The sequence below is a fragment of the Phocoena sinus genome, chromosome 1 (genome assembly GCF_008692025.1).
Source record: "Phocoena sinus isolate mPhoSin1 chromosome 1, mPhoSin1.pri, whole genome shotgun sequence".
Lineage (NCBI taxonomy): Eukaryota > Metazoa > Chordata > Mammalia > Artiodactyla > Phocoenidae > Phocoena > Phocoena sinus.
The window spans coordinates 173,156,837-173,168,326 of NC_045763.1; the positions used below are offsets into that span (position 1 = coordinate 173,156,837).

General features: G+C 43.8%; 1 protein-coding gene across 1 annotated transcript; it reads right to left on the reverse strand.

The window, feature by feature from the left end:
- Window positions 1-3,601: 3,601 nt before the first annotated feature.
- Window positions 3,602-4,273, reverse strand: LOC116744094 (sesquipedalian-1-like). The gene has a single exon (XM_032613415.1). The coding sequence runs from the start codon at window positions 4,259-4,261 to the stop codon at window positions 3,602-3,604; it is 660 nt and encodes a 219-aa protein (XP_032469306.1). The 5' UTR covers window positions 4,262-4,273.
- Between the last annotated feature and the right edge of the window lie 7,217 nt (window positions 4,274-11,490).

Below are 11,490 nucleotides of genomic sequence, written 5' to 3' on the forward strand. Positions count from 1 at the left end.
AATAAACACACACACACACACACACACACACACACACACACACAGATATCTCCATAAAAATATCCCACAAGCATCTCTACAATTGCTTCTTACTTTCAATGACTAAAAAGAATGTAAAATTTATAAAACAGGAAATGGAACAATGGAACATGCAAAAGGAACTAGAAGGCCTGTTAAAAAGAAATAATGAAACAAAAATTAGCCATAATTAGATAAGAAGTTGAATTAACACTGCAGTCAAAAAAATAGAAAAAAATCCTGAAATAAAGGGAGCCAAATTTATCAAACAAAGGACCCTCTAATTCTAGGTTCTGTTATAAAGAAATGAGGGAGGGAGGAACTGCAAAATTAAAATGTTGTGATGAACTTACTGGACTGTTTGATTAAAGAGAGAATCCCACAGTATCCTAGACGGTGAACCAAGGCATCAAACAAAATAATACAAACAAACACACATCAAGCAAAAAAAACAAAACCTGTATGCCTACTGTCAAATTTCTCTTCTAAAATCCTATGTACCAGAAGATAGTGGGGAATAGCCACAAAGTTTTATGAGAAAATTAATATAACCTTAGAATGTCAAATTGTCTTCATATATTAGAATATCTCAAGGCATTTGAAAATATACAGACATGACTCAGGTCCATATGCCAATAGCCAAACCTACCTACCAGCATTCTTTTCTACACTGTACACAGTTTTCTGATTTATTGTTTTTGTGTTATGTGTTATTCTCTCTGCTCCAACCCCACTGCCATCCCCTGACTTCATTTCTGTTTGGCTTAAAATAGAACTAGTATTTTTCGAGTATATCTTTCCTCTAATAGTTTGCCAAAACATAGCCAATAAAACTTAACACACTATGGGTTTATTAAGTTCACAAATTGCCATCTATACAATCACAGGTGGTAGTTTTATCAAATGTTTTACAACTATGTAATATAAACTTCAGCTTCCTTCAGTGAGTTGTCTGCATTCCTATATAGCTTTATACTTACCTCTATTATATAATTCATTAAATTGCTATTAGTGTATATGCTTTTGTGCTTCCTTAGGATCACATATACAACAAGACTGGGAATGCAGAGTTCATTTTTGTATTCCAAGTACTGTGTTCAGTGCTTTTCAAATTATAGGTGTACAATAATATACATTGATGCAATCAATCTACACATGTATAGATATGTATGACCATATGGAGGGATAAGACAAGGCAAAGAAGAATTGTGTATGTGTTAATTCTGAATATCTGGGAATATTGGGAATATTCCTCTTCTAAAGTGTCCTGTTTAAAAATCTGATCTGAACACATCAAACCCAAGGTAGAAGAAGGTGTGAAGTGTCACCAATTGATGGAAGAGTAGGTATCAATGCGCTTAGAGGGAAGAAATAATCAATATGAAAATCAGGTTGTTGAAATTGGGGCCAAGAGGGCAATCTGCATCACCCGCCTCTAAGTCACATCTAGTATCTACTATTCCCCCAGCCCTCCGACCCCACGCCAGCAAGGGTAACCATTATTCCCACTTCTAAAACTATAGCTTGGTTTTGCCTGTTTTTGAGCTTTTATAAACGGAATCATGGAAATCCATCCTGTTGTTTTTTTTTTTCTTTTACTTGATAAAACTTTATTCTATTTTAGCCTTTATATCCCTCTCCCAGGCTGCCTGATACCTCTCCCCCACCCAACTCCGGAGGCAGCCTCACCGCAGGTTGTGCTTTGGGGGTGGGTGGGGGGAGATTGTAGCTTTAGTGCTTGTAAACCTACACCAGGACTGGGGCCAACACCTCACCACACCAGCTAGGTCTGGCCAGGACATGGGCACTGGGCAGTTCCTAACGCCCCCTGAGACCCAAAGCCTGTGGACCAGAGCTGCCATCCCCATCCCCACCACTGAGGACTTGGGGAAGAGGGGCATGGAAAGCGTACCAAGACCCCTAGAGGCACCTGCAGGAGAGCAGGGCTTGCCAGGGAGAAGGCAAAGAACCGGGTGAGATTCTTGAGGTTCCTGTGTCTCCAGCCAAGGCTCCTTGCCCTCTCCCTGGGGCCAGTGCCAACTATCCCCCGCTCCCTCACTGGCCAAACCCAGAACCAGGCACCCTATCCCTTCCCACCAGCCAACAAGGGACAAAAGCAGTGAAAACACCAAGCTTTGTTGCTAGGATAAAAACACCCTAAGTATTTAAATTAAAACTGAAGCCCCAGTCAACTGGGCCAGCAGTGAGCTGGTGATTGCAGACACACAGACAGCCCCCCATTCTTCCCCAAACCCCAAGGACTCCAAAGGCAGCAGGAAGGGGCTAAGGGCCGAGTCTGTCTGTCACCAAGAGGGAGCCTCTGGGGAAATAAAGATTAGGGCAGGGGTGTCCTCAGGGGGTCCCAATTTGGGGGCACTGAGGACTGTAAACATGACCCAGCTTGAGGGCCGGGGGTGTTCCAGCCCCTCGAGATTCTCCCTGGATGAAGAACGGCCACTGTAGTCAGTGAAAAACAGAAGCTGGTCTTGAAGCAAAGCGAGACCTGGTCTCCCTCTTGGAATATTGTGGGCGAGAAGGGGGTTGACTCTGCGAGCTCAGAGAGGGTCTGTGATGGAGGGAGAGGGTTCTGGAAGCCAAATACGGCTTTGAGCTGACTCACGGCCCCTCCTCCCTAGGGGAAGCTGCTGGAAAGTCAGCTCAGGCCACAGCTGCCCAGCCCAGGACTGGACAAGGTCAGGCGAGCTCCCGAGAGGCCCCGCCCCAGGCTGGCTTCGGGAAAAGGCAGAGGATGTGGCTAAGCGGTGCTGGGAGAGCGTGAGGGCTGCCACAGGAGCACAGTCGTAGCCCGAGGCCAGAGGGCCGCTACGGTCCCAGGAGCACCACCGCAAGGCCTGGCTGAGGCCCCGGGGAAAGTGCTGCCTCGGCTTCACTCCGGGCCGGGAGCCCCGGGGACCCGGCCATCCCACGGTGCTGGGCACACATGAAAGCCCACGCTTATGGAGGCAGGCAGGCGGCAGCCAGGCAGTTCCTCCAGCGGGCCTTGGAGCCACAGGGTCAGGCCCAGGTGTGGTGTAGCACAGCCCAGCCTCCTGTCCGCGTGAGGCCCAGTCTGGAGCCTCTGGACCAGCGCTAACTGCGCATGTGCCTTCCAGGCCACAGACCTTCACAGGTCCCAGCTGCCCCAGTGGACGCCTGTTGCCAGCAACAAGCCTCGGCTAGGTGATTCGGGACAGGCGACCGAGGCACCTGCAGGGCTGGGTTGGGGGCTACAGTTCCCACAAAACCAGCCCTCCGGCTGCTTGAGGATCACCCAGGGCCTGGATTCTCCTGAGGATCAGGCACGATGGCCTCCTCAAGGCTGGGCTTTCTCTGAATGACAGAGGTCCCAAAGCACCCCTCAGAATCCAGCATCTTCTCCGAGCCTGAGTCCGCGAGAGCAGACCAGGCAGGGACCGCAGGGCTTACGCCGACTGCGACCGCCCTCAGGACCAGGTCCCCGTGTCTCAGGGATGGGCCTGTCAGAGCAGGGCCTGGGGCTGGAGTGGCACCAGAACCAGGACCAGTGCTGGCCTCAAGGCTGGCCTTGACCGCTTCCCCTTGGTTCCGGCCCTCAGCCCTTTCCTCAGGGCTGGGCCTGGCTGCGGAGCCACTGGCCCCTCAGCGCCCTGACCTCCTGCCCGTACCACTCGTGCAGCTGGGCGAAGGAGGCCGAGTCGAGAGGCCCGCTGGGCGCCGAGGCCCGCCGGCAGGGCGGTAGTGGCGGGGGCTCGGGACCGGGCAGGGATCTGGGGGCGGCGGCGGGGGCGGGGATCTCCGCGCTCCACAAGGCACAGCCGTCCTCCTTGGGCGGGAGCGCGTGGGGTCGGCGGGGCGGGAGTGGGCCGCCTGCGCGCGCGGCCGCCAACCGGTGTCCCAGCTCGCGCACCACCAGCCGCAGGTAGTCGAAGCTGGCCCGCGACAGCGCCTTCACCCAGCCCTCCATGGCGGCCTGGCTCTCGGCCTCCAGCACGTAGGTGTGGGCCCGGGCCCCAGCGAAGCGCACGGCGAAGGCGAACTCCTCGGCCGCCTCCACCAGCTCCACGGTGCAGCCCTCCAGGATGATGACTCCCACGGGCTCACGGCCGGCCGCGTCCCCGAAGCAGAAGAGCATGGTGCCGCGCGGTACAGACCAGCGGCGGTGGTGGGCCGCATGCCGGCCGCCCTTCTTGTACTGGAAGCCCGCGTTGTCGGCCGGGGCGTCGCAGGTGGCGTGGAAGGCCAGGCTGCGCTGGTTCAACTTCATGGCGGCGGGGCCTGGGGGCTTGGGACCTCTCAGGCCATTGCTCACTTCCCCGCCCCCTGCTCAGTTCTGGGGGGCCTGGGGGGCGGGGCCGGCCCGGCCACGGCCCGGGACCCGCTCGGTGGCGGCGGCAGCGGTGCTTCGTCTCTCGGGCGGCCGAGCCGGCGCAGCAGCGGGACAGCACGGATCAGTCGGAAGGAGGCGGGGGTAGCCGGCTGCTTTTCTAATTCTTCACTCTTGTTCTATAGTATTCTGTTATCTTAATATAGTATGGTGTATCTGTTCTATAATTGATAGATCTTTGGGTCATTTGCAGTTTGGGCTCCTAGAAATAGTGTTCTTAAATATGCCTTGTGGTGAACATAACTACATATTCTATCAAGTGAAATTGCTAGTGCGAGGGCAGAATCAGAATTGGCATGCATATAGCAGCGATACCTAAGGCCCATGTGTCTTATAAGGCTTAATTCTTAAAAAATAACACTTGGGAAGGATACTTTTATGATAACAAGATAGTAATTGCTTTCCTGAGTTCTATGAGAGAAGGGGGAGTTTTCTGTATCTTCAGATTTCTTTTAGTAATTAGTAGGGCTTATAGTTTTCAAAGCCAAAAGTTGAAATTGCATTCATGACCACTCAGGGTAAAAAGCTTATCTAAGAACTCAATATTTACAATACGAAATGCAAAGGGACAAAATGGGATGACTAACAATTGGATTCGTGATGTAGAAAATTATTGATTAGAAACCATACCTGAATCGTAATGTAAAATGGTCAATGTTAACTGGACACCATTGCTTTGGTATGAATAAGAAAAAAATCATGAAGAAAGTGTTACCTTATTAGGTTAATCTGATAGTTACATTCAGGATAAATTAAAGGGGAGAGATAGAAGCAATTAGAAAGCTTCTAAACCATTTAAAATTAATGGTTACTCAGACCAGAAGTGAAGAATGGGTATAGAAAGTGTGCGTGTGTGTCTTTATGTGTGTATTGTGGGCAACTAGAGCTACACATACAATAGACAGTCGGAGGGAAGAATTGACAAGACATGACAACTGATTGTACACTGTAATGAAGAATGCAACAGAAATTACATTTGATCCTAGGTAATGGCAAAGCACATAAACTGGACGTTCAGGAAAAGTGTTCCATTTCACAGGAAGAGTGAATTGGTTTCAGACACACTGAATTCTGTCTGATCCTGACATTTCAAAATGAAACTGATTAACAACCAAAAGAGAAGCATGGCCTTGACATGCAGACTGAGATGGCAATAGGAAGAAATAAAAGAATAAATGGGGGGGCTTCCCTGGTGGCGCAGTGGTTGAGAGTCCGCCTGCCGATGCAGGGGACACGGGTTCGTGCCCCGGTCCGGGAGGATCCCGCATGCCGCGGAGTGGCTGGGCCTGTGAGCCGTGGCCGTTGGGCCTGCGTGTCCGGAGCCTGTGCTCCGGAATGGGGGAGGCCACAACAGTGAGAGGCCCGCATACCGCAAAAAAAAAAAAAAAAAAAAAAAAAAAAGAATAAATGGGGACTCTCAGGACACCTCTTTAATTTTAAATAAAATTTAAAATGATTGAAAAATAATTTCACAGATGTGCAAAGAATGTTCTTCCCTTGAGACTGATTTGTAGACTCACTGGTTTAATCACATTACATGTTGAGCTAGTTAATATATAAACAGTATTTGAAAAAGATTTCAAAGCTCTCCTGCTTAAACTTCTAGCAAATAACTGCCAGGATGCAATTAGAGCCCACACACTTCAACTCTGAAGTCTGAAGCCAGATATGTATAAATGTGTTTAGTTTAAATTAGCTATAGGATGTGAGGACTGGGCGGATGATTGAATTTTTTCTAAACTAGCTTAATGTTACATCCATTTTTCTGTATCCTACGCTTATCCTACACGTTTTACATAAATGTGTATAAAGTGAAACACTTATTTTTATAGTTTTAACCTTTTATTCTCCTAAATTGTATAGCATAGTTCACATAGTTATCTTTCTATAGGCTCTAATAATAATATTCAGAATTAAAATCTCATTTCCATATGAATTATTAATATTTGTAGGTTACACATTGATTTATGCAAACAGTTTAGTAAAGTTACATGAAGAATAGAGAGGAAAATAATGGACCTAGTTTGTTGATCTTCACAGCTTTGAGAAGGTTATTTGATCCAAATGGCTCAAATTGTTCATAGGTATTAAGAATTTTGAGAGGTTTTGAATGAAATATGATGGTAAAAGGGAACTTCAGAATATCTTAATAGAGAAGTAGTATGTTGAGGAAACGATCTTTGAATATTGGAAATATATATACATACTCTAAGTCTCATTCTCTTTGAATGAAAAATAATAACATTATTAAATAAATAGCTTATATTTATTGAGGGCTTACTATTTGTAAGACCTTGGCATTGTTGTCCTGTCACTTTAAAAAAAATTCTTTGAATCCTTCCAACAAGAATATTAAATATACTATAATTATGCCCTTTTACAGTTGAAAAAATAAATCATACCCAACAAGGTCAACTGGAGGCAGTTCTTATATAAGGACCTAAGTCTCCCAGACTCTGAGGCTACAATCTCAACCTCCAGGTGCCACTGCCAACCAAGCTGGCATGCGTTTACTGAACAGGTAGATTTGCCAGATTTAATAAATAAAAGTACAGGACATGCAGTGAAATTTGAACTTGAGATAAACAATGAATAATGCAATCACTATAGCAGAAGTGTGTCACATGTAATATTTAGCACATGCTTATACCCTCCCCCCATAAGTTGTTTACCTGAAATACAGTTTAACTGGGCTGCTTGCATTTTTTCTGACAACCCTACAAACAGGCTGTCTTGTTTTTTAGACAAGGCCTGGAGATCTGATCAGGAACTTAAAAGGGTTCAGAGAAACTAAAAGAGTGCAAAAGAGTTGCACTTAAAAGAGTTCAGAGAAACTAAAGTCTGTGGGAGATCAGAGATCATTTCTCAGCAAGCAGAATTTCAAATGACCACTTATTGTGTGTCATAAATAAGAAAATACTACACCAAGGAATTACTGGAAGAGGACATGTTTTTCTTCTACTAGACAATGTGCTGTTTCTACCGCAGTCCAGCACTTGGGGAGCACAGTAGTGGCCTGCTGTATACCTATGTGTTTAGTCTACGGGAATCTTCTGGTTGCCTGTGTTGAGTAGTTCTGTTTTCTTTAGTGCTAACTTTTTAACCTCAGGGTGCTAGTCTTTTACTTTAAAAGATTTAGTGTTATGTATTAAAGATCTGAGAGTCAACTTAAATTATATAGCTATTTAATTAATTTCTCAATGCCATAATTTTCATAATTTTAATGCTTCCAAATAATTTTCATAGTTTTCTCCATTTAGTGAATAAATGAATGCTATCAGTTTTCTCCCTAAAAGATTATGCTCTTACATATGTCTAAGAGTTGTGGAGGGAGGATACTGGTTAATACACTAAATTGCTTTCTCCTTTGCTTTGTCTCTCTTGAGACTTTTTAATCTACTTTGATATACCTACACACCAACTTCATACTCTACCAATTAACCATTCATTACCTAATTATCTCCTCCAGCTAAGCACTCTACTTCTTTAGAATAATTTCCCCTTCATTATGATTCTTGTAACAGTATTATTTGCACTCTTTAGAAAGTTATTTCTAGTAATTTGAATTGCATTCAGCTGATTTATAGACGGCATTTTTTTTTTCAATTTTCCTTAGATTTTTGCTATTGAAAGAGTTACACTGTAATTCTTAAGGCCACTTCAGAATTATCAGTCTCTCTTAGAATTTTACAAAATGTACTAAGCCCTCTTTTCAATGAAGTATTATTAAAAAATTCCAGGGTACTAAACATATGGTAGACAATTTCATTATTTTTCACAAATGATACTCAGGATAAGTAATATTATTTTGTGATTCTGAGTATTTAGTAAAATAAAACAAATATATTCCCATTGTAAAGTAGTTTTTTAAAAGCCTGCGTTAAATAGCCATAATGGAGTAACTGGTACCCAGACTAGCCCTTCCATTATAAAGAATGATAAGAGAGGACAGCTGTTTTCAGGTAATGGGCAACAGGCAATACATAGCTGTGAGTCTTACATAAAGGGAAATTCAATTTAGCCCCATAAATTCCCAGCTTAGTGCCTGCGGACAATTTCCCAATGAACCACAGCTTGGAGCTGGGGTCCCAACAAAGCACACAATCCCACAAAGCTGAGTAGAAAGTGATTAGAATGAAGTGGCTGGAACCTGTTGGACAAAGCATCAGGAAGGGCAGTTCTGTGCAGAAGGAATGCCATTGGTCAGGGTGAGACACCTGCCAGTGTACAAGGGTTGGGATATATGTGCACAAAATGGGACCACTCAAGTCTAATGGGATACCAACCTCTACAGGGTTGAGTAGCAATGGAGCAGTGCTGGTCACGGAGAAAGGCACAGTGTCTGGTGACATCTGGCCTTGCCATTGGAGAGATCTCCTTAACATGTAAGCTGAGATGCCAGAAAGGCCTCAAAATAATGACATCCTGACAAAGCTGAAATCCAAGTCTGAAAAAAATCCTTAGGGAAGATAGGACATGGAATTTAAGTATTGCCAACCTATTGGGCCTGGGAAACACCTTGGGCCTCCCTTGAGTCTACATCAACAAAGTGTAAAACAAGTCTAAATAAATTCAAGGGGACCCAGAAGTAATTAAACTGCCAGCTAAAATTAAAATTTTCAGAAAGAGAATTCTGCATTTTTACAAGATAGTATCCAAAATGTCCAGAATTTAATAACAAAACAAAACAAAAACTACCGTCAATAAAAGTGCCGAGATGATTCGGTGAGGTAAGGATAGTCTTTTTCACAAATAATGCTGGGACAACTGGATAACTACACATGAAAGAACAAAGTTAGACTCCTACCTCACATCAAATACAAAAATTAATTCAAAATGGATCAAAGACCTAGATGTACATTAAAAATATATAATACTTAAGGGAAAACATAGGTGTAAACATTCACAACCTTGCAGTAGACAATGGTTTCTTAGATATGACACCAAAAGCACAAGTATCACAAGAAAAAAAACAGATATACTGGACTTAATCAAAATTAAACATTTCTATGCCTCAAAACATCCCATGAAGAAAGTGAAAAGACAATCCACTGAATGGAAGAAAATATTAAAAATCTATTTCTGATGAGAAACTTATATCCAGAATATACAAAGAACTCTTGCAACTTAATGAAAAGGCAAAACACTCATTTAAAACATAAGCAAAGGTTATGAATAGATATTTTTCAAAAGAAAAAAAACCATACAAATGGCAATAAGCACATGAAAAGATGCTCAACATCACTAGCCGTCAGGGAAACACAAACCAAAACTATAGTGAGACACAACTTCACACCCACTATAATGGCTATGATCAAAAAGACAACAAATGAAGATATGGAGAAATTAAAACTCTTATACATTGCTGGTGGGAATGCAGAATAATGCAGTCTCTCTGAAAAACAGCTTGGCAATTCCTCAAACGACAACAACAAAAAACCAAAACTAAAAAAAACCCCAATCCCCCCCCAAAAAAAACAGTTACCATACAATCTAGCAATACCACTCCTAGGTGTCTACTGGAGAGAAATAAGAACATGTTCACAGAAACTTACACATGGAGGTTCAAGAAAACATTATTCATAACAGTCATGAAGTGGAAACAATCCAGATATCCATAAACTCATGAATAAAGAAAATCTGCAATGGCATATTCATTGTTCTCATGGCATATTAAGGGAGACTGGGGTCAGTGCGCCTGCGTGATTAGCGCCTCTGGACTCGCGAGAGCGATCACCCGGGATCTCAGGTGACGGGAGGACGCGGTTGGTTGGCTGACTCGGTTGTGCAGAAGGAAAAGTCCGGAACCCGAGGGCCGATGTCGAACCCCGATGACGTTCCTTGACCTAAGAAGGTCAGACAAAGGAGGTGTGACGGTGGGATGATGGGAAGAAACGGGCTCACAGCTACAGGAAAAAGAAGTCAGATCTTTGATGGAGCTCGTGCAGGTGGTGTTTGAATTTTGCAAGTGTTTCTGCTTTAAAACTGCCTGGAACCCGGTCCCTCCTTCCTGCCTGTAGTGCTACACCTTAATCCTGGGACTTTTGCTGGGGTCCCTTCCTTGGACATGCCATTCTTATCCTTGGTGCGGCAGACCGGATGAGGTTCACCGTCGTTTCTCTGCTGAAAAAGCCCAGCCAAGCAGCTCATCTCAGAGGTAAAAATCCCCTTCCTACACATGTGATTTACACTCAGCCGCCTGGATTCCCATTCAGCTTTGAGATATCTTGTCCTGGCTGGCATACCCTTCTCAAGTGTCACTTCTCTTGTGAAGCCTGATCCCAGAACACCCACGTAACCACTGGCTTCTCTGCAGCACATCGCCTTGAACTTATTGCCGCCGCAGCCTAGTCCACTGCCTGGAATTAGAAAAAGTCAGTAAAGCAGTTCTATTAAAACAAACTAATACATGTGACTTGAATGATAAAGGACTATAAAATTGAAGGTTTTTTAAAAGCCATAATGCTGAGCATAATGCCTGGCACATAATGGGTGTTCATACTTTTTTTTGAATGCAGTAATAGGTAAATCATCTGGTCCAACTTGTCTTTTACAGATGAGGAGAGGGGAGACCCACACTTCTGAACAGCCATAAGGTTTTCCCATGTCACCTAAGTTCCTACAAGGGAAGCAAAAAGTTGCCTTTGTTGGGCTATACCCTTTTTGCTGAAGATATCAGACAAAAAAGTAAGTCACCAGAATTTTTTAATGACCCATAGTAAGAAAGAAATGCTGTTTTTCATGTGGCTAAATTTAATCAATGTGTAGCAACCCTTCATTAGGGATTATGTTCTTTTTTTGTGTGTTAAAATGTCTCAATAAGATTAAGAGTTACATAATAGGAGCTTGGGGGCATTTTTAATGACTATTTGACAAAATAAATATTAATAATATCTTCCTTTTAAGTACTAAAAAAAATGAAGTACTGATACATGCTACAACATGGATGAACTTTGAACACATCTTGCTAAGTGAAAAAAGCCAGTCACAAAAGACCACATATTTTATGATTTCATTTATATGAAATGTCTAGAATAAGCAAATCTATAGAGGATAAAAGTAAATTAGTGGCGGAAAATGGGTAGCATGACTGCAAAAGGGTACATGGT

Coding starts and splice junctions, on each gene's coding strand:
- LOC116744094 (XM_032613415.1), bottom strand. CDS start 4,261: ATGAAGTTGAACCAGCGCAGCCTGGCCTTCCACGCCACCTGCGACGCC.